Source organism: Phascolarctos cinereus, unplaced genomic scaffold (genome assembly GCF_003287225.1).
Source record: "Phascolarctos cinereus isolate Bilbo 61053 unplaced genomic scaffold, phaCin_HiC Scaffold_4;HRSCAF=312, whole genome shotgun sequence".
NCBI classification, from domain to species: domain Eukaryota; kingdom Metazoa; phylum Chordata; class Mammalia; order Diprotodontia; family Phascolarctidae; genus Phascolarctos; species Phascolarctos cinereus.
This window is the reverse complement of record NW_027555847.1, coordinates 82,566,330-82,589,803: the sequence shown is the minus strand read 5'-3', so window position 1 is coordinate 82,589,803 and position 23,474 is coordinate 82,566,330. Positions and strand designations below refer to the sequence as shown.

General features: G+C 42.7%; 1 protein-coding gene across 1 annotated transcript in view; it reads left to right on the top strand.

The window, feature by feature from the left end:
• Positions 1-21,806, top strand: part of ITIH3 (inter-alpha-trypsin inhibitor heavy chain 3) — a 31,465-nt gene extending 9,659 nt beyond the window's left edge. Inside the window, 18 exon segments of the mRNA XM_020971559.2 lie at positions 1,063-1,173; positions 1,806-1,931; positions 2,972-3,088; positions 6,034-6,202; positions 9,515-9,640; positions 10,126-10,307; positions 11,033-11,218; positions 11,662-11,674; positions 11,677-11,800; positions 13,914-14,068; positions 14,527-14,529; positions 16,073-16,099; positions 16,354-16,401; positions 18,067-18,180; positions 18,882-19,086; positions 19,922-20,094; positions 21,044-21,155; positions 21,472-21,806. Of these exon segments, the coding sequence (XP_020827218.1) occupies positions 1,063-1,173; positions 1,806-1,931; positions 2,972-3,088; positions 6,034-6,202; positions 9,515-9,640; positions 10,126-10,307; positions 11,033-11,218; positions 11,662-11,674; positions 11,677-11,800; positions 13,914-14,068; positions 14,527-14,529; positions 16,073-16,099; positions 16,354-16,401; positions 18,067-18,180; positions 18,882-19,086; positions 19,922-20,094; positions 21,044-21,155; positions 21,472-21,622 (2,142 nt within the window). The 3' untranslated portion in view covers positions 21,623-21,806.
• The last annotated feature ends 1,668 nt before the right edge of the window (positions 21,807-23,474 follow it).

The window sequence follows — 23,474 nt, the reverse complement described above, 5'->3', positions numbered from 1 at the left end:
AGAACATAAAGGTCAGGAGAGAAGGGGATGGCAGATAGGAGGCTGAGAGAAGTATCAAAGTAACCACCAGGTGAACTGAACATAATGCCAGCTCAGAAACTATCTGAGGGCCAAGTGTCTGGCCCCTCCAAACTCACTCTTACCCCCCTCCTCCCATACCTCTCTTTTAGCCTGATCCAGGCTCACAGGTGAACACCTGGACATCCCACTTTCTCACTGAGTCCTAACAATGGGAAATTTATTGGGAGTGAGACTTGAGGATCATTCTTGCTTAATGGATAGGACCAGAGGTGTCTCTTCCTCCATTGCTGTCCCAAGCAAAACCTTCTTGCTCTTTTTCTCAACACTCTCATCAAAGCCTGTCCTCAGGAAAGTACCAAAGCTCTTTCATCCCAAGGTGTCAGTGCTTCTCACATATATTCACATGCCAACAAGGATCAAAGCTAGATGCATCATAGAATTAGAAGCTAGAAGGCACCTTAGAGATCATTTAGTCCCAAACTCTCATTTTACGGGTGAGGAACTGAGGCCCAGAGGCCACACAGCTAGGAAGGTGCAGAACTAGGATTTGAAACTTAAATTCGAAAATTCAAGAATTCCAAATCCAGGGATCTTTTTACACGTGTGTGTATGTACACACACATACACACATATGCGTATACATGTACATATAGATAACTGAAATTAATCTAGCACCTTTGCTTATATTACCTTATTTGATATACTCTGTGACGTAGTGATTATAAACCTCATTTTACAGATGACAGAACTGAGGCTGAGAGACATTAAATGCTCGTAGTCACACACAGCTAGTAGTATCAGAAGTGTGATGTGAACCCAGGTTTCTTATCTCCAAGTCAAGTGACTCCAAGTCTTTTCATTATGTCATGCTGTCTTTGATTTCAAGTCAAAAAAATAAAATTCTAATTGCAGAATTTTAGCCAGTAGCCAATCTGTGGGATAGGTCTTTTGTAGGCTACCAAGTCCTACTCATTATTCCTGGAACCACACTAATTTAGTCTCACTTTTTTTACTTCCCCCTCTCCTTTCCTGATTTTGTAGATCGTGGCAGACATCTATGAGCCCCAGGGGATCAAAGAGCTGGACGCTGATGTTTCATTTATCACCAATGACCTGATGGATGTCCTCAAAACCTCCTTCTCAGGAGAAAAGGTACTGCAGACCATTTAGTGTCCAAAGGGTGCATGATACACTCATCTATCACTGTCTCCATGTTACCATGAGGATGCAGGGAATTCCAGTTTGGGGGCTGGGGACTCAGAAACTTTACTCACATCATAAATTGTAGGCATGATCTGCAAAGGGAAAGACTAAATCAGGAGAAGGGCTCAAGTAACCTGCCCAAGGTCACACAAAGAATGGATGAAAGAAATGGGACCAAAACACCGCTCTTAATTGCTGGTCCAGGGGTTGTTTGGGTTTTTTTTCTTTTTCCATTAGACCTTGATGCTTCTCATCAACTGACTAGGATTCTGGGATCCTAGAATCTTAGAGCTGTAAAGTAGCCCAGAGGGAATCTAATCTGATGTAGGAATGTACTCTATGATTTTCCCAGCAAGTAGCCATACCTTACTCTCCTTCTCCCAAAGTAGTTATTGCTGGACAGATCTCAGTGTTAGGACATTGCTTATATTGAACCAAAGTGAACCTCCCTGGAACATGTACCATGCATGCTCATCATGTACTCTGATCATTGAATCACTGGCACAAACTCATAAATGCCAGAACCTGTATCTTTCCAACATCTGACATCACCCTACAAATCCGTCTCCTCTTCCTTTCAGGGCCATGTGTCCTTCAAGCCAACTTTTGATCAGCAACGCTCATGTCCAACTTGCTCCACTTCTCTCTTGAATGGGGACTTCATAATAAGATATGATGTGGACAGAGAACAACCTGGAAATGTGCAGGTAGGTAAAGCCTATAATTCACATAGGCTGTAAAAGAACCACTTATCAGGTAGAGAATTGAGTGTGGTTCTGGGACCTCTAGCGGAATCATCAGGAAGGGATCACTATAAAGGAAGCCATAATGTTGGATTGTGAGTCTAGTCAGCCTTTCTAGCACTCAATCACAGCTTTCTCCATTCACTGATGAGAGCACTCAGGTAGCAACATTTTCCATTAATGATGACATTGTCTGAGACAAACTGTTTACACTGGGCTCATTTCCTTAGAAGGAAAGAAAGAAGTAGTCAATCAATAAATCAACAAGCATTTATTAAGTGCCTACTATGTGCCAGGCACTGTACTTATCACTAGGGACATAAAGACAAGAGTAGAACCAGTCCCTGCCTTCTGGGAGCTTACATTAAATTGGAGGAGGCAACATGCACATAGATAAATATAGAAAAAGTAAATATGAGGGTTTGGGGAAGGCAGGCGGAGGTGAAGACATTAGCAGTTAGAGAAGTCAGGAAAGTTTTTATATAAAAGGTAGCTCTTGATCTGAGTTTTGGAGGAAACCTAAGAGGCAGAGGTATGGAGGAAGTACATTCCAGGAACAGAAGATAGCTAGAGCAAAGGTTTAGAGACGGGAGATGGAGGGGAGCATGTGGGGAACAGTTAGAAGGCCAGTTTGATTAAACCACAGAGTGTGTGAAGGAGAAGTCATATATAATAAACCTGGAAAGGGCTTGTGAAGGGCTTTAAATGCAAAAGAAAAGAGTTTGTTCCCAGAGGCCATAAGAAGCCCCGGAATTTATAGAGCAGGGGAGTGTCATGGTCAGGTCTTCTTTTTAAGAAATAACTTTGGCGATAATGTGGAGGATGGGTTTGGAGAGGGGAGATACTTGAATCAGGGAGACTAGTCAGTAGGCTATTGCAATAGGCAGGTGAGAGGTAAGAAGAGCCTGAACTAGAGTAATGAGAAGGAGATTGAGGCCAAAGATGTTGTGGACGTAGGAATAAGGAGATTTGGCAATCAATTGTGTTCTGTTTTTGTTTTTCAGATCGTCAATGGCTACTTTGTGCACTTCTTTGCTCCCCAGAACCTCCCTGTTGTGCCCAAGAATGTGGTCTTTGTCATAGATGTCAGTGGGTCCATGTCTGGTCAGAAGATGACTCAGGTATATGATCATTCTACGGAAAATGCCAAGGGATACAAATGGGAAGAATCTGTCATTCATTGTGCTGCCAGAAAAGAGTGGGCTGAGGGAACCATTAGGGACATCCATGCCTTCATGATGAACCCAGGACATTCTTGACCAGGAAGATGCTAGCACCTGCTCTGCTAACCTGGGAAGCAACAAGACACATCTTCTCCCACTCTCAGAGCATCACAGAATCTCAGGATCTAAGAGATGGATGAAACTTCAGAAATTACCTAGAACAATGCACGTCTGACCATGAACCCTCTTGACCATGTGGAGACTCCCAATGACACATGACCTAGCAAGGCAGAATGTTTAGGAAGTTGTTGTCCTTATACCCAGCTTAAGGCCATCTCTATAACTTCCACCCATCGTTTCTGGTTCTGCCTTCTAGGGGCCAAGCAGAGAGTGGACCTGTGTTCAAAACTAGCTTCAGACACTCATTTAGCTCATATGTGAAATGAGGAGATTGGACCAGATGGTCTCTAATACTGTTCAGCTCTAAATAGATGAATTTATCCCTTCTAAATTTTATCTTCTTTGATTTGGTCAATCACTAAGGCCAATCAAGTTCTCTTTAAAACCTAAGTTTCACTCAGAGCATTAGCTATTCCTCTTAACCTTGTGTCCTTTGCAGGTTTGGTAAGCATGTCATTTATGCCTTCATCCAAATGACTGATAAAAATGTTGATCAGTAGAGGACCAGTGACGGACATCTTAGACACTATTACAAATCTCCCTTCACTTTGACATTGATCCATTAGTCTCTACTTTCAGGGTCAAAGAATTCAATGAGTTCTTAATTCCAGGTATACTAGATCTACCATATTCCCCTTAACTACTAGTCTATTGACCTTGTAAATAAAGAGAATAAGGTTACTCTATCATAGCCTTTCTTGATGGGCCTGTGTTGACTCTTACAGATCACTTCTTCCCTTTCAAATTGCTCATAAACCATCTTTTTTTTCTTTCTTTCTCTTTTTTCTCTCTCCCTTTCTTTTATATTTTCTCTTTTCTTTCTTTCTTCTTCTTTACTTCCTTTCTTCCTTCCTTTTCTCTTTCCTTCCTTCTTTTCCTTCTTCCTTCTTTCTTTCCTTCTCTCCTTCCTTCCTTCCTGCCTTCCTTTCTTCTTTTTTTCCTTCCTTTTTTCCTTCTTTCCTTTTTTCCACTCTCTTCTTTCTTTTCTTCCCTTCTAAACTTTGCCAGAATTCGAATGTCACTAGCTTAGAGTTTAAATAATCCACTTTTCTCTCCCTCTTTTAAAATCAGGATGTTTAGATTTAAAGTTTAGGATTTGAATTAGCATCAATCCAGACATAATTGTTTCTATATTAGGCTGGGGAAAATCTACCTCCTGCTATAGGGCTTTATCTCTCCTTCCCATAAGAGATCCAATGAACCTACTTCCTGCCTTTAGAAATTTCACTGTGAGGATAGAAAAGCTTAAGAATGGTGCTGTGAAAGAACCAGCGGTGGCATCATCAGCTTCTAGGCCAACAAATGATATTCTCCACCCCTACTAACTCTGCTTTCTGGGCAGAAGAATAATGTTTGAGAACAAAGAACATAGATTGTACCATTAAAGAAGAAGCCATTTTCTTAGTCCTTGCCCTCCTTCCTACCCAATTCTTCCCAGTTACAAATATCTTCACCTAATACAGAAAATAACTTGTTCAGAAAGTGTAATGAATGAAAAGATGAAGGAAAATCTAAGTAACAATGGGTAGTAACCACAAAACAAAAATGAAACCCTCAATTATAAATATGACCTCCTTAAATTCTTCATAAACTTCATTCTTGATCCATTCATTTCCAGCCTGTCTGCCCAGTCCTGTATCACTCTGACCCTCCATCTCATTGATCTGTTATCCTGGGGGGAGGTAAGGGAGGTTTAGATATGCAATCAGACTTCAGAGTGTTCAACTCTCACTTCAGCTTTCCAAGTGAAGTTTCCTGGCTGACTGTTTTTGTACAAGGGACTAGAAAAAAGGTAGAGAATACAGAAGATCCCAACATAGCACAGAACCTTCCCCATCCCAACCCAGCTGCACCTTAAAGTATGCCTGTCACCTTAAAAGTTTTTATAGTTGCACTGTTTGTTTGATGTTTGTACAGTTTTAAATGATTGCTAAATTTGAGGAAAATATAATTGCTTGTACCTAAAAAGAGAGAGAAAGAAAATCAGGATGTTTGCTTACCTTTGGTCTTGAAGAACATCCCTAATTTCCATGATTTTTTTTTCAAGTCACCAACAAGGTCTCAGCAAACACCCCTCCTGATTCTTTTACTGGCCTAGGATGTAGTTTCTCTGAACTTAGTGATTCACATTGTTAAAGGCAGCTAAGAGTTCTCATATGATGTCTTCACCTTTCTTAGGTTTTAACTCCTGCTGTTTTTTGTACCAACCTTCCCTTCCCAAAAATTCTTCTTAAGAGAAAGATCAGAAGCCAAATGAGAGTTTAGTTCTACCTTCTTTGTGTGTGCATTGTCATCACCCTAGCCTCCCTAAGCAGCGTACCTATCTTTTCTTTGATCTTCCTCTTAAGACCTAATTTGTAATAATAATTGACACATACAGGATTTTAAACTCTGCAAAATGCTACACATACATGAACTCATTTGAATCTTACAACAAGTATTTGACGTAGGTACTATTATCCTTATTTTACAGATGAGGAAACAGGCTCCAGGAGGTTAAATGCCTTCCCTAGAGTCACACAGTTTAGGAAATGTCAGAATTGAGATTCAAACCTAGGTTGTCCCGACTCCAAGTCAAAATTCTATTCAGTAAGCCATACTGCTCCTGATATTTTAAAGAACAGTCTCACTCTTTGTATCTATCTAGCAGTTTCTTGCCCTTGTGTCTTTTAAATTAAAAAAAAAAACACCAAAACAAAACAAACCTATCCTCTCTCTTGCAGACAAAGCAGGCACTTCTCCATATCTTGAATGATGTAAGAGAAGATGATTTCCTGAATTTTATCCTGTTTAGCTCAGATGTGACCACCTGGAAAGAAAATATGGTCCCAGCCACTCCTGAGAATCTCAAGTTAGCAAGAGAATTTGTACAAAGCATTCAAGACAGAGGAGGTAAGACACTGTCAGCACAGTTGGCCAGCTTCATGTACTCCCATCCCACCCCCAAAAGCCCCTTTGTCATCTTATCATCCATCCTCCAGATCTGGTTCGGGCTTGGCTCCACAGCCACAATCATCTCTGTGTGCTAAGTTCCACTGCCTCTAGCTAAAGTAGACCTGGCTAAGCCTTGAGTTCTGGGAAAACAGCCTATGAGCGAGTCTTTGAGAGAAGACTTCCAGGCTCAAGTTCCCTCAGCCAGGCAGGGACCATGGCCCAACTTCTGTAGAACATCATTGATTCAGTAGGCATCCCTTATCTAAATTTCTTCTGGTTCCCTTCTGGGGCCCCATATCTTCTTGGGTCATGCATAGGAACTGCCAGTTACAGAGAAAAGAATGAGCTCGTATGATACAATGATACAATATGGTAGAACTGGATGGACTTGGGTATCCCCTCAACCAAGGATTCTTAACTGGAATCTGTGAATTTGTTTCTTAAATAATACTTTGAAAATTCTATTTCAATATAATTGGTTTCTTTTGCAATCTTGTCCATTTTATTTTATGCACTTAAAAGCATTACTCTGAGAAGGGGAATCCATAGGCTTCACCAGATTACCAAAGGGTCCATGACATCCACAAAAAATGGTTAGGAATCCCTGGACTAGTTCAGTCCTCTCATTTTAAAGTTGAAGTTGAAGCCTAGAGAGAGACACTTTCCCAAAGTCAGGCAATGACTCAGCGGCAAAGCCTGGGCTCCTGACTCCCCAGTCCAGCGCTATTTCTGTTTCCGCAAACTGCCCTGCTTGAGTCTAGGAGTAGGAGTTGTCATGAGGCTAGAACATTGATGTTACTTGGTCACGAAATTGGCAGATATACCTGCCTTAGGATGGATCTTAACTGGGTTCCTGATTATAGACCCTGATTTTTAAAGAAGCTACCAGCTGTCACCAGGCTGGGAACCCAAGAAGGTCCCCAAGGCTGGAGATAACATGGTCTATTCATTCCATTGCAGCATTTTGGGATGATAAGGCAGTGTTCAAAGATGTTTTTAAGGCTTTCCTTGTTTGGTTCAGGTGACTCAGTAAGTTAGACCTCAGGCTAAAAGCATGGGTTTAATCTTACTACTTAGCTTCTCCTTAATGCAAAGTCATCTCCTGTTCATCCACCCCTCTAATGTTTTACTTATAGGTACCCTTGGTCACAAAGGGAACCGGGAAAGAGAGTGCAGATGGTTCACTGTAGGGCCCATTGTTGGAGACACAGCTCAGAGCTTACATCAAACAATCAATTAATCAACAACACACATATCAAGCACCTACTGTGCCACCATGCTAGGCACTGGAGTTACACATACAATAAATGAAATAATCTCTACTCAAAAGCAGCTTAAGTATCCTGCAGAGGCTGGGCATCGTTCCCATATTCAAAGTCCATATGGTCTGACTTTTGCCACTCATTCATTATGTGACTTCGGTTAAGTCTTTTTCTCCTTCTCAGCTTCAATCTCCTCCATAAAATTAAGGGAATGTCTAAATGATCTCTAAGGGGCAGGGTGGTATAGTGGATAGAGGGCTGAGCCAGGCAGGAGGCCTGGGTTTAAATCCACCTCAGACACTAGCTAGTCAACCATCAGCAAGCCACTTAGGCTTTCAATACCTCTGTTATCTAATCTGTGAAATGGGAATAACATTTGCTTGACCTACCTCATAAGGTTTTTGCAAAGAAAAATCTCTGGGAAACTGAAAGCACTATATCAATATGAGTCATTATTTCCAGATCTAGGCTTCTAGTTCCTATGACTTTTACCATTCTCAAACCCACAGTGCCCAGAACCCTGTAAGGCACAGCTTTCAGGGACACACTCCAAAGGGAACACATCTGACACCCTCTGTCCCCTGGCCCTTTAAACAGAAGGCTGATGTTAGTATCTCACTAAATCCCAGATCTCTCTAGCTTCTCACAGCTATCCTTTCCTAAGAGTCAGGCAAATTCCCAGCCACCCACTGACTGAGCCAGGCAGCCTGTTTATCCTCAAGCTGCCTGGAAGCAGCTGGTCCTCTCTTTGCTGGCCGGCCAGATGTGGCACCTTTGGCCTGGAGGGGCCATGCTTGCCTGACTCCTCATGGTACTTGTCTCCTAAGTGATTCTATTTTTTCTGAGTAATAATAATAATAATAAATTTCTAAGTAACAATAATAACAGTTAGTACATACAGCATTTTAAAATTTGCAAAGTCCTTTATGTTACATCATCTCATATCTTCAAAGAGATTATAATGCGTTCCTTACTCTCTGCCTCTGATGGTTGCATAGTCCCCTCATCAGTGCCCACCCTAGGAAACTTCTGGCTTTGGCAATGATGTCAATTATAATTTTGTTTGGATTCTTCCACCAACCATCTTTCACAGGAAGATCTTGAAGAAAGTATATCTTTAGAAATGTCCTTGGAACCAAGGCAAGATAGATGAATGGATGAATGAATGGATGGATGAATAATTGTATCTTAGAGCTTTAAAGAAAATCCCCCAAACTCAAATCTTTCCCTCTGCCATAATCTTCAGATCTTCAAATTGTTCAATCTTCAAATCTCAAATCTTCGCCAAACTGAAATATTTCCTTCTGTCATAATAATGTTATTTTAAATTAATAAGTATTTATTTTCTTTCTCCCTTCTCTACCGCCTTGGGAGACAAAAAAAGAAAACTCTGTTGCAAATGTGGACAACCAAGCCAAATAAAAAGTATCCAAGGCAGATCACATTCCCTTCACTACTTTATCAATGGCTTCAAGAGTTGTTACAACCCAAAAAATCCATCAGTTTGTGGCTAAGCTGGTGACAATATTAACTGAGTTTAACCAGACTGATGCTCAGGGCGCAGACATCCACTTTATTACCAGGTCTATTCTCAAAACCTTTCCAAAAGGGTAGCACCTGCCTACCCATTGCAGGTAGCCTACCTCCATGACCTGATGAGGTATCAATGGAGGACTTCCACTGCTTCCTCCTCTAGGGTAGAATAATTACCATTGCAGTGTCTCACACTCATAAAGGGTTTTTGACATTTTTGCCAGGCACTTACACATCCGTTGTTACTTGAGATCCTCACAACAGCTCGGTGATGGGAGTTAGGCACAAAGATTTTCATTTCTATTTTACAGATGGGGAAAAAGAGGCCCTGAGAGACTAAGCTGTGCAGCTTATTATTTTTCATGGCTATGTAACTTATTAGTAGAGGATTTGGGACCAGATCCTGAATCTTCTTAGGTGCTCTATCCATTGCAAAGGAGACCAATGGAGTTCTATCTGTCTCTCTGTGTCATAGCGACCAACATCAATGATGCCCTTCTCAAGGGCATTGAGATGATAAACAAAGCTCGAGAGATGGGAATCGTCCCTGAGAGAAGTACATCTATAATCATCATGCTGACAGATGGGGAAGCCAATGTTGGTAGGTGGCTGAGCAGCAGAAAAGGTGGCAGGGATAAGGGACTGTCTGGTGAATTATGGGGATGGGGGGCTACCGATGAAGAGGCCCCTGCTCATGTTGGGAGGAAGTTGCACAGTTGTTATGGTACTGCAACTCAAAGTTGGGGTTTCGGAGCAGCACCTTCAGTGAGCCAAAAAATAAAATCACTTGGGATCGCTCCCACCTCTTCCTGTCTCTTTTGCTTTCTTAACTCCACAAGGCCAGTAGCTTGCATCTCACTTATCTTCTGTTCTTGGGGCAAGCTGGGTAGAGGAATTTAATTGTCCAAGGGCTGAATCTGATTCCCTGCTAAACACTGCTTATCTCATCAAACTAGAAAGGATTTCCTAAATTGCTTTTCATGGCCCTTTCCCCATTCTTTTTTAAAAATTTTCCCCCCATTCTTAACTCACCCCATTGTGCCCAGCTCTGAATCCAGGCCTGACTCATCTGTACTCCCTCTGCAGGAGAAAGCAGAGTTGATAAAATCCAGGAGAATGTGAGGAATGCCATTGGAGGGAAGTTTCCCTTATATAACCTTGGCTTTGGTGATGATGTAAATTATAACTTCCTGGAAAAGATGGCATTGGAGAATCATGGGTTGGCCCGACGAATCTATCAAGACTCCGATGCCAACTTACAAATGCAGGTACGAATCAAACCCCAAGTCAGTAATAAATATTCCCCCTGCCCCAGCATCTTGGGCACAAGAAACAGCCATTCTATTCTTCTCATTTCTACTTCTAGAATTTTTTGATTCTAACCTCAAAATCTAAAATTCTATGCATCTGACTTGTCTGATCTTATGATTCTAATGTACAAATCTAGTATTCCATAAGAGACAGGATAGCATAGTGAGAGTTACCGTAGAGTCAGGATGACCTAGGTTTAAGGCCTTTCCACTTCTAAGATCTATAACTCTGATTCACGAGTCTAAAATTTCACTATCCTATTTCTGAACTAAAGATTCCATGATTTTTAACTTTCATTTCGAAGACCTTATGATTCAAATTCAAATTTGAACTTTGAATTTCAAAGAAGTCCATAATCCTACCTTCCAGTCTATGATTTTCATTTCCAAGACCAAGTTTCCAAATTGTTGGGAGCCTCTTGCTGAGGAGCAGAAGGGAGGTCAGGTCTGCTGGGCTGCTCAAGAGAGCTGTTCTCATCATGACAATATACATAAATGCTTAGCAGGCCTGCCTTCCCTATTTCTCAATGACAAGGCCATAGTTTCTCTCCCTTGTGTGGTTAAAAGCTACATAAAGCATTAAGGGGCCTTCTATCCCTGCTATTCTGAGAGACTCAATGAGCCTGCTGCCCTAGGGCCCTGGGTGTCAGGGGTAACTATATTCTAACTCTTGTGTTTCTCAGGGTTTCTATGATGAAGTGGCCAACCCACTGCTCATTGATGTAGACTTGCAGTACCCACAGAATACCATCAGTGACATCACCCAGAACAACTACCAGCATTTCTACGATGGCTCTGAGATTGTGGTGGCTGGGAGAGTGGTGGACTTCAAGATGAACAGCTTTGTTGCTGATGTGAAGGGACATGGTGTGAGTCACTGTCTAGATAGGGGGCCTGGCACTGGGCTCCTAATCAGAAGGGAGGTTGTACCACTGTGGCATCTGACCTTGGAAGTGTGCCAGCTTAGGATTTGGTGCTTAAGATGCTTTCTTATGGATGGCACAGATCCTGGTGTTAGGAAAGTCATTAGCTTCATGGCCACCTCTATCCTAGCTTCCTCCTATGGAAATTTGGGAATCCAATGGCAATCACCTCTCTGTATGAATCTGAGAAAGTGCAGAAGCCCTCTGTCCCCATAGCCAGCCGTGCAAAATAAACATGTTAATACATCCCATCAAATCAGAGTATTGGCATGAGACAAGAGTTAAGTCTACTGTGTTGGGCCTTGAGCCTCTGCTGAGCACAATGCCCCACTCCCCCATTTCCACCAAGGCCAGGATCTTGCCCTTCACACTTTTTCCATTCTCCCCAGGCCTTAAATGATCTAACTTCACAGAAGAAGTAGACATGAAGGAGACGGAGGAAGCCTTTAAGGAACAAGAATACATCTTTGGGGATTACATTGAGAGACTCTGGGCCTACCTCACAATTGAACAGCTCCTAGAAAAGCGGTAACCCTCTTTACACCTCCCTCCTAGCCAGTGCTCTGAGGCAATCCTGAAGTCAGTATATTCCCTGGCTGAGGGGCTCTCAAGACCACTTGGACAAGGTCTGATTCTTGGTGCCTCCCTGAGAAGGTCAATATGGTCTTTGGCTCATTATGCCAAACATTTACTCTGAAATAATTTCCAAATGTGCCTTGTGTCTAGGTTTATAAAAAGGTAGTTAATAGAGTCCCCAGCTCCTATATAAGCATACTAGGTAACATATGCATATGAGTAGAGGATAGTTTTTATTTTATTTAAAGAAAATTCAGAAGATTTAAAGGACTCACTGGTTCCCATAAAGAAATACAGGGAAAAACAGAAAGGAATCACTATAGCCCATTAGCTCCCCTTAGGAGGGAACTGACCACGAGGTTGATAGCAGGGCAACACTGATTTTTTGGTGAAATCTATCTCTTCTACAAAGTCCTTACACAGTCCCTCCCAGACTAATGATGCTCCTTTGTTATTTGGGTTAACTTCAGAAGACCAGATAGGCAAGCAAACTCCTTTCCACTGGACCTACATCATCTAAATAAATAACTAACAGTAGGGAGTGGCAAGGTCTTGATGTCTTTCTCAATCATGTCCTATTTTTGTGCTCCTTGCTTCTGCTCCTCTACCTCTGAGGGCCATGTGGGCAATCCTCTCTCCAAGAGACATACCACTAAGGAACTTCTTTTTTTTTTTTCTTTATAGAAACCCATCCCCAAACTTTTGAACTTGGAGTTACTTCCAAGACAGTCCCAAGGTTAACACTGTCCAAGAGATCTTCCTTCTCTGGCTAGAAGGCTGGATTCTGGAAGCAAATTGCTTAGGAAAGCTCCCCTCCTCAAGTAAGGAGGCATTGAGGAATATTGTCCATTGTTGTCCATGAACTCTTGTTGATCACTTGGGCTAGTGCATGTAGCTTCCCTGTGTTTCTTTCCCAATGTAATTACTGAGGGCCCCAGTGAGAGATTGTGTGCATCCACAGAATCCATCTACCATCACTCCTTTTCTAGGCCTTTTTCCCTTTTCCTCCTGCCAGACCAAGGCATGGTTTGGTGCCACTCTTCTCTGAAAAGTACAAAGGTGAAAAGATGCCATGACATGAAAACCATTTGGGGGTGCAGCCTAGGTCACTGAAAATCAATCAGGCAGTTTTCTTTTGTCCTTTTAACATGGTGTCAATGGGCAATTCATACTGTCTATGGGGATTTACTTTTACTAGCCCTAGACAAAGACTTACTACTGTGTAAACTTGGGGGCAGCTAGATGGCTCAGTAGACAGAGTGCTGGGCCTGGATCAGGGACACCAGAGTTCAAATCCAGTTTCACACACTTACTAGCTGTGAGACCCTGGGCAAGTCACTTAAGCTGTATTTGACTTAATCCCTTGGAAAAAGAAATGGTAAACCACTCTAGTATCTTTGCCAAGAAAATCCTATAGACAGTATAGTCCATGGGCTAATGAAAAGTTAGACATAACTGACCATAACAACAAACTTATCAAGTTGACTGGAGGAATGTCCCCTCCTATCAATCTTTTATGATAATAATTACCATTTAGCGTTATAATCCAGGACTGATTTTTGTTTGGCCATCCTCTCAGCTAAGACTTCCGAAGTTCCTCAAGTATTTCCCTGAATCAAATCCTTCTATTCTTGCCCTCACCCCATCTCCCAAGTATTGAATCCACCTGGTAGGGACTGAACCAGTGCCCAGATCTGCATTGACCTTACCTGTTCAGCTCTGTTTTAGGAAATTTACTTTTAGGAGCTAGTGTTGAACTGAGCTGAGGTCCACAACTAGACCTCTAAGGGCAGCATCTTGAGGACCATTGCCTCTATACCTACTTCCAGTTATTTCAGAGCCCAAGCACTGCTGCTGGGGAACCAATCCATTCCTGAGTGGTCATGAAGCACCCATGACACATGTGGCCTCAGGGAGTTCACAATCTTACGTATAAACAGGATTTATGCAAATGAAGCAGCTAGGAAAGGGGGAGGGAGGGACTGTTACATTAGCATTGGAGTGGGAAGGGAGGTCTGGATTGTGTCTGTCTAGAGGGTTCACCTTTCTGCCTACTTTCTCACAGGAAAAATGCTCAAGGGGAAGAGAAGGAGAACCTGACAGCCCAAGCTCTGGATCTGTCCCTAAAGTACCACTTTGTGACACCACTGACTTCCATGGTGGTCACCAAACCCGAAGACAATGACGATTCAGAGTTTATCGCAGACAAGCCTGGGGAAGGTAGGGGGCCCAGAGACTATTCTTGGCAAGGACCTCAGACCAAAGGGACTGGGAGGCTGGCTTGGGTGGGCCCAGGGTTCAGATAGGCTGTGAGCACTCTACAGATTGAGACAATGGCTTATAGTGCAAGGGGGAACTGGTCTGAGAGTAAGAAGAGCTGGGTTCAAATTCCTATGGTGTCATTAGTTCACTGTGGGACTTTGGGTAACTCCCTTGGCTATTGCGGGCCTCAGTTCCCACTTTCTGTAAAATAAGGGTACTGAATTAAGTGACCTCTAATAATATGCTTTGGTTCTAAGCTATGTCCAGTCTGAGTTTATCCATTTTCAACATGAATGAATCATGTCTCTGTTAATTCAAAATTTGGGACCAGTAACTGCCTTAGGTTTCTGTGTAGCTGACCCCCTTTGACTTCTCTCTTATCTTTTTCCCCATCACTTGGTTGGCTGGGAAAACAGAAGGTAAGTCTTCCGACTTGGTGTTGGCTGGGGTTTGCTAGGGGATCATGGGAAGAGGGAAGGAATGGGAAAGACATAGGAAAGCTTCTCCCAAGCGATATCCAGGTTTTCCTAAGCCCCCATGCTGCTTCATTTCTGGGCCCACACTCTATAGCTCCAGATCCCCTTGGCATTGCCAAAGGTAAAATTAAATACCAGAGGACTCGGTTATGTTATCACTCATATTATTCACCTTTCTATAGTGATGGAGCACAGTAAGTCAGGGGACCTAGTCCTATATTTGTCCCTAACTTACTATGTGACTATGAGTGAGTAACTTTCCTTCTTTTGGCCTCAGTTTCCCCATTTGTAGAAATGTCCTGCCCTGTTGACCCCATAGGGTAGTTGCTATGATCCATTGAGGTAATGATGTGAAAGAATTTTGTAAATGTAGGAGATTATTTATTTCCTGTCCTCCCCCGCCCCGGCCAACAAAGTAATTTCATGCTCTAACAGCCTGACATTCATGGCTCCTATTGGGGTACTAGTCCTGCTCCTAACCTCCCACTCAACAATAGTATTTTAAAGGGGAACCCAACCCTCTTCCCACCATTTCCCAAAGTTCGTCACATAGGTGCCTCAGATGATATGGCCCGAGGTCCTAGTTGGACTATAGAGTTGGAAATGGAAAGAAGAGTGTGGAACTCTTTCCCAAATAAGAGAGGCAGTATGGTGAAGTGAGGCTAGTCCTCCTGAGGTAATATTTGGACTCAGAAGATGGGTTCAAAACTAGATTCTTCCAGTTACATAGTTTGACTTTGGGCAAGTCACTTAATCTCTCTGATTTTCAGTTCCCTCATCTTTAAAATTTTACCTACCTCATAGAGTAGTTTTGAAAATTTAGGGCTGTAGAAATATGAACCATCTTTATCAAGAGCCAAGAACACAAGCCTCTAAAATCCTTCCCTTGGGCAGGAAGAAAGAGACATAAGCAGATATTTTCCATAGACTTTAGTGATGGAAGGACCTAGGACAGGGGTCTGCAGCCTCAAGACCACATGTAGCCTTCTATGTCCTCGTGTGCAGCCTTTCAACTGAGTCCAAGTTTTAGAGAACAAATCCTGTTAAGGGGATGTTCTGTGAAGTTTGGATTCAGTCAAAGAGCCTCACTTAAGGACCTATAGGGCCACAAGCAGCCTCAAGTCCTCAGGTTCCTCACCCCTGATAGCACATCATCCAGTCTAACCCCTTCATTTTACAGGTGAGGAAGCTGAGGCCCAAAGACATTATGGGATTTGCCCATGGTTACTCACTAGTAAATGTCAGAGCTAGGATATGAACACAGATCTCAACAACAAAATCAGAGCTCATTTTATCATTCTATATGATTTCTCTCCTTTTTAGGGTCCCACCTTTACCAGACATACCTTTGCTGCAATGGGCTAGCCCAAGTCCAAACTTTGAAGGGATCATAGAGAATCCTGATAGATAGACCCAAGGGTAGACCATGAGGACTGGGGTAAGGCCCTAAAAAACTGCTTACAATTGCCTTATCTTTTCTTTACAGTGAAGGCGGATCAAATCTCCCATGCCTGTGAGTATCCTATTCTGCCAGGGTTAGGGCTAGGATTAAAGAAATGATTTTTCTAAAAAAGTTAGTGATCAGGGCTAAGGGTAGGATGGGTGGGAAGACACATGAGTTATCAAAAAATATTCTTCTCTCAAAGATTCATAAAAACAAGGTTTTCTTTTCTGAAGTATCCAAGTATGGGAATTAATGTCAACACTGATTGGAGACCTAGCCTTCCTCATGTAATACTGCTATTTCCCCCCTTTTTGTCTTCTCAGATGCAACCCAACTCAACTACCAGCCTCCATCCAATCCCTACTACTTTGGTAAGCCTCAAGTCTTCTCTGAGGGCTTGGATCCCAGCACCAGCACCAGCACAAGTGCCCTAAGAAAACCCCTTCCTTCCTCTGAGCATGAGAGATCTAGGGACCAAAGAGCACACACATAGGGAGCCAGTGGAAAGGGCCCTGGAGGAGGGGATAGGGTTGGAGAGGTCGAGAAGAAAACGAAGATGATTTGAGGGTGGGGGTAGATTGAGGTGTGGAGAGAAGTTAAGGGGAGAAATTCCTGGTTAGAGAGGAAGAGGAGACATCCAGAGGGGGAAGGAATTGGAAGTCTGAGGAGAGGAACCTCAAAGAAAGAGGTTGGGAGAAAAAGATGGCCCATGGGAGAAACCATAGGAAAGAGGCTTTGTAGGATAAAAGGAAGGAAGGGCTTTGTTTGAGAAGTCTTTGGGGGGGGGGAAGTTAATGGAGAAAGAAGAGGGGCTAGGGAGAAGTTCTGGGGGAGAAGAGGAGGAGGTCCAGAGAGAGGGGAAGAGAGACAAGAGGAAGAAACAGTGAGGGCAGAATCTGGGAAGAAGCGGTTCCCTTCAGTGGGAAGGAAGGAGAGGTGGAGGAGGCCCTGGAAAAGACACTTGGTGGGGAAAGATTAGCTGAGCCCTCCATAGGACTGTCATAGCAGAGACCTCCTATCACAGCTATGGGGGGGGCATTAAACTGTAAGCCACCCTACATTAGACTGGAAGCTTCTACAGGATGATAACTGGCTGGATTTTATCTTTTCTTTGGTTCATTATGAGACACAATGTCATTCATATAATAGGCACCCGTGTTTGTTTTTTATTATATGGAAACATGGGAGTCAGAAACAAAGGAAGAGTTGAAAAGAAAGCCTATGTGAAAAGAGAGGAGAGATGGGAAAAGGAGAGGAAGGGGGAGGCCCAGAGAAGGAGCAAGAAGGAGGAGGAAGGGAGAGAGAGAGAAGCAAGGAGGGAAGATTCAGGTGTCAGATTTTAGGTTAAAAATAAGAGAAAACATGAAGCATTTTCCCACCCCCAATATCTTAGTGAGTAATGATAATAATAGATTTATATAACGTTTACTGTGTGTTAGGCACTGTGCTAAATACTTTGTAATTATTCTTATTTGATCCTCACAACCATACTGGGAGGTACAAGCTATTATTATCCTCATTATACAGATGAGGAAACTGAGGCAAATAGGTTAAGTGACTTGCCTAGGGTCACTAGTGGCTAGTGGCTTAGGCTGGGTTTGAAACCAGGCCTTCCTGACCCCTTCCTGACAGAGGCGAACCAAAAGCTAGGTTGCCCTATGTTACCAGTGACCCCAGGCTGGTTAAAGCCCTCACCCCCTCCAGAACAATGACCCTCAGTACCTTCCTGGGGCAAAGTCAGAACCATTGACCCATGTTAGGACCTTTGAGAGGCTGAGTGGTACAGCAGAGAGATTGCTGCACTTGGAATCAGGGAAGACCTAGGTTCAAATCTTGCCTCTGCTACTTCTTGACTGGTCCAGTCAATTAACCTCTCAGAGTCTCAGCTTTTCCATCTGGAAAATGGGGACAATAATATCTATAGCCTCTACCTCTCATGGTTGTCATGAAGCTCCAGTGAATAATGTTGGTCAAAAGCTTTGTGCCCTGTCCCTCCCAAGTGTCTAACCGATGTTCTGTCTACCGTGTGCCGGCAGTGGATGGAGACCCACACTTTATCATTGAAGTGCCCCACAAGGATGATGCCCTCTGCTTCAACATTGATGCACAGCCGGGGGTAGTGCTGAATCTCATCCAGGACCCAGACACAGGTGGGAGCTGAGGCTGAGGAAGGCTGGGGATAGACTGGCCACATGCATGCTTCTGGTATGATCCCTAGGAAGGCTGTGGAGGAGGCTGCCCAGAATCAGCTGACAATAACAAGGCCCCTCTGCAAGCTCCTGTGTCAACAGGAACCTCAGGGGTCATCTAGTCCAGCCCCCTTACTAAGCGGAGGAAGCTGAGCCCTACAGTGGTTAAATGACATGCCAATAATTATAATAGCTAGCGCTTAGTAGGGCTTTAAAGTTTACAAAGTGCTTAATGCATATTATCTCATTTGACATACTCGGGATCATATAGGTAGTGTCAGAGACAAGACTTAAGACAGTCCTCTGACCTGGGACCCGGTGCTCTTTCCACGGGTCAGTCTGGGGTCTAGGTTAGAAGTAAGCTGAGAATTAGGGTCAGGGTTTAGTTTGTGGCTAGTTAATTAGTCAATAAACATTTATTAAGCATCTACTATGTGTCAGGCAATATGCTAAGTGCTGGGGGTATAAAAAGAGGCAAAAACTCTGGGGGAGACAATATGCAAACTTGCATAAACAAGGCAGAGACTGGGTGTCAGTTTGAGGCCAGAGTTAGGGGTAAGTCTACTGTTGGAGAAGAATTAATATCTCTGGAAGACAGAGGGGAGTCAAATGCTGAGGACCTTGAATCACTCACTCACACTCCTCATTCCACTGCTGTCCAGGCATCACAGTTAACGGGGAGATCATTGGAGAAAAGGAAGCCAGTTCAGAAACAAAGAAAAGGAAGTCATACTTTGGGAGACTTGGGGTTGTTGACCCTCGAATAGACTTGCAGATTGAAGTGACACCGCAGAAAATCACCCTCTGGAGTGGAAGCAAGAGAACCAGCTTTACCTGGATGGACACGGTCACCATCACACAAAATGGGTAATTGGATTTTCCAGATGGCTCAGAGCCTGGACTTCCAGAAACCCAGAATGATCCCTAAAGAAAAAAAAAAAGCTGTAGATCGTAGAAACTTAGATCTGGAGGGAGCCCAAGATAACATCCTGCTAAACTTTCTGATCTTACAGATAAGTAAACAGAGACCCAGAGAGGCAAAATCACTTACCCAAGATCAACAGAGCTACCTTTAGGAAATAACCCCAAAGTACACTCTGAGAAGCAGTACAAACAGAAAATAGAACCATTTTCAGAAGGGTTTGGACAAATCTCTGGAGGGTAAATCTCTATTAGGAGGAGCTGGGGTGTCAGGGAATGACATCAGAGACAGATTTAAAGGGGTGGCCCAAAGGAACTTTTCTGGTTCTGACAAAAGTAATAGATGAAGCTGAAAATTGGAAAATAATAACCATAACAACATCTAAAAATAATTTACTACATTTGTAGCACCTTAGAATACTGAGACTCATTACAACCCTATGAGATGGGCAGGGCAGGGACCATTATGCCCCTTTTGTACATATTATGAGGCCTAGAAAGGGAAAGTGACTATGACTAAGTGAGTCAGAGACAGAGACCAAGTTGTCTTCTGATTCCCCAGGCCAGGTCTCAAACAAATCCTTTAACTGAACTAATTGTGTGCCCAGGTCATACAGGATGAACATTTTCATTCTAAAGTGATCTCAGAAGGTTTCCAAGAATTCTATTTGCACTCAAATTCTATCTTTAATTCAGAACTGTTGCTTCCCCTGAATTAGATTTTAGAGAGTGTCTGATGACAATCCTCCTCGATACATGTCAAATTCTTTTGGCTTTTCAGTTTGTCAGTAACCATCAACAGGAAGAAAAACATGGTGGTCTCAATTGGAGATGGAGTCACCTTTGTGATCGTGTTACATGAGGTGTGGAAGAAACATCCTATCCACCAGGACTTTCTTGGGCTATATACAGTTGACAGTCATCAAATGTCAACAAAGACACATGGACTGCTGGGTATGAGTCTAAGCATACTTTAGAGCCAAGGGCCTTAAGATTTTTTGCACCATGATCCCCTTGGGCAGTCTGGTGAAGCCTGTGCCCCCTGTTCAGAATTATGTTTTTAAATGCATAAAATACATAGGATTACAAAAGAAACCATTTATATTAAAATAGTTATCAGATATATACATTTAAAGCTCACCAGCCTCAGGTTAAGAACGCCTGCTTTAGGGGGAGCCAAGTGCTCTGAGTTTGGCACAGTCTCCTGTGATTACTCCCAGCATTTGCAAGTAGTGATAAATTATGATCACACAAAAGTCTTCCTCCAGTGAATCATTATGATGGGTTCTCAAAGGCTATGCTAGTGGATCACAAAAAGTTCTACTGAATGAGAAAGGCTTTGAAAACTGGCTGACTGTTGGACTGTGCTTCTTGTTCAGCCCGAGTCTGGAAAAGCTGGTTGACCACCAAATGATGACTTTTGGTTCCAACCACAGTAACTCATGGAAACTATCTACTAAGATGTTGAAAGGGATTGCAACTGTCATTTGTGGAAGAAGCAGCCACATTACTAAAATCATAGATCTCTTGCTATGATAACACTATTTTTGGAAGAATATTGTTTGGAACAACCCCCCCCCCAATAATAATACTAACAATGATGATACCACTTGATATTTACATAATGCAATAGCTTCCAAAGCACTTTCATAACCATATTTCATTTGACCCTCACAACATCTCGGAGAGCTAGGTGTGGGAAAATATTATTCCCCATTTTATAGATGAGGAAAGAAGAGCTCAGAAAAGTGAAGTCACATAACCAGGGTCATATAGCAAATCTGGTAGAGCCATGAATACAGAGGTCCCTTGCCTCCTAGGCTAGCATTTTGTCTGTCATACCAAAATGGACATTTTAGGAAAATGACGTAGGTGTTGATACTGTGAACTTTTGTCTTCCTAGGACAATTCTTTCACCCTTTTGACTTTGAAGTTTTTGATGTCCGGCCAGGCTCTGACCCCAAGAAGCCAGATGCTACAATGATAGTAAAAAACAATAAGTTGACAGTTACCAGGTAAATAGAGTCTCCTAAAAATCTAACTTTCCTATAGATCCTGTGCATTTATGAGGACTATCCCTTGGGCCACACTAAATTTGCTATGAGGCCCCTAGATTGCTATTTTCATGGTTTAGAGGTTTTTTCAGGGGCTCTTTCAGTAAGAGAGGCCATGGAGAAGTCCAAGCCCCAAGATGAATGTTAAAGGTCTCATGCTTCCATTGTTCACTAAGATCAGAACTAAGTCCCCCTCTGGACAGATCCACTTTTCCATATAAGACCCTGATACCTCACAACCTTGACCAATTTTATAGTTCATCATTTTTCTTTCCAGGGGATCACAGAAAGATTATATGAAGGACTCTGGCCATGGCACCAAGGTCTCCTGCTGGTTTGTCCATGACAATGGATCCGGGCTGATTGATGGTGTCCACACTGACTATATTGTGCCTGACCTGTTCTACCACAGTGCAACTAACTTCTAATCAGACAAACAGGCGAAAGGCTGGACTCCAAGAGAGCCATAAAAAGTGGCTTGTCCTTTTGTGCACTTTTGTAATCTATGAAAAGGAGGCTAACGTTGATGGAAATTATAGAAATTTAGATGCTAAGAAGTAATGAGAGATTGAAATAGAAAATAAAATAAAAGAATAAAAGCCATGCTACAAATCTAGAATCAGAGAATTTCAGAATGGGAAGGGACCTTTAGTTTGACCTGTAGCTGAAAAAGAATCCCTACTCAGCAAGCCTGAAGACCTCCGAGGAGAGCAAAAGTCTGGTGGGAGGTGAGGGAAATCCGTCTATGTGGCATTTCTTACTCTCCCTTTGTTCCCCCATCCACTGGCCTGCTGCGTGATTTTCATTTTGGGAGGGTGGAGGTTGTGAGGCAATTAGGGTTAAATGACTTGTCCAGGATCATATAGCTGGTAAGTGTCAAGTGTCTGAGGCTGGATTTGAACTCAGGTCTTCCTGATTCCAGAGCCCATGCTGTATCCAAGAGCCACCTGGCTGCCCCAGTTATACGTGTGTGTGTGTGTGTGTGTGTGTGTGTGTGTGTGTGTGTGTGTATGTCTATATATTTTTTTAAGTGATTGGGAATGCTTTTCATTCAGTCATTGTCCAATACATACCCTTTGTAACAGTTCCCTTTGTAATAACAGTAATTTTTTAAAAGGCTAAACAAAAAAGATACCATGACTATATCTGATAGAAGATGCAGTTATTTACACCTACAGTTTCCACCTCTCTACTGAGAAGGAGGAAGTATGTTTCCTCACCTGTCCTCCACGACCAAGACTGGCCACTCACTGCACTGAATCTGAGTTGGGCTACTTATTATAGTCATGGTGTATGTTGTTCTCCTGGCTCTGTTTTCTTCTCTGCATCAGTTCACGTTTCTCCGAATTTTCATATTCATTGTTCCTTGGAGGTTTTGTTTGGTTTTGTTTATGTTCTGTTTTATGGGGGTGAGGGGAAGGTTAGAGGTTTGTCTGGATCTATGAATTCTTTAGCTTGGGGAACTTCTTGGTTCAGTAACTACCAACAATGACGCAGATAGGAGGCTATAAACTCCTTGAGGGGAGGACCCTGTCTTTTGCCTTACTTTGTACCTCCACAGTTTAGCGCAGTGTCAAGCAAATAGTTGGTGTTTAATAAATGTTCATCTTCTGACTATTTGTAGAGAGTTACCTGAGGTGCTGAGAGGCTCAGCACCCTGACCTTGATTGCACAGTCTTTGAGTGTCAGAGATGAGACTTTTCCCTAGAATGTCCTGGTTTGGAGGCCAGCTTTCTATCCACTATGCCAAGCTGCCCATTTCATCACTCCTTCAGGTGTGAAATATTCCATTACATTCATCCGCTATACATTGTTCATACGTTCATGCATTGTCATGGCTATGTGTTGTTCAGCCATTCCCAAATGATGAGCATCCACTTTGTTTACAATTTTATATTACCACAGTATAACTACAAATATTTTGGTATGTATGAGACATTTCTGTCTTTGACCTCCCTGAAATATGTGGCTAATAGTGAGATCACTGGGTACAAACTGATAAATGATAGCATATTGAGTGATCTTGCCAGTAAATCAATATACTCTGATTAAATGCTTACTATCTGCTAGATTCGTGGGGCTAGGTGGTGCAGTGGATAAAGTGCCAGGCCTAGAGTTAGGAAGATCTGAGTTCAAATCTGGCCTCAGATACTTACTAGCTAAATGACCCTGGACAAGTCCCTTAACCCTGTTTGCCTCAGTTTCCTTATCTGTAAAATGAGCTGGAGAAGGAAACGGTAAACAACTCTAATATCTTTGCCAAGAAAACAACAAATGGGG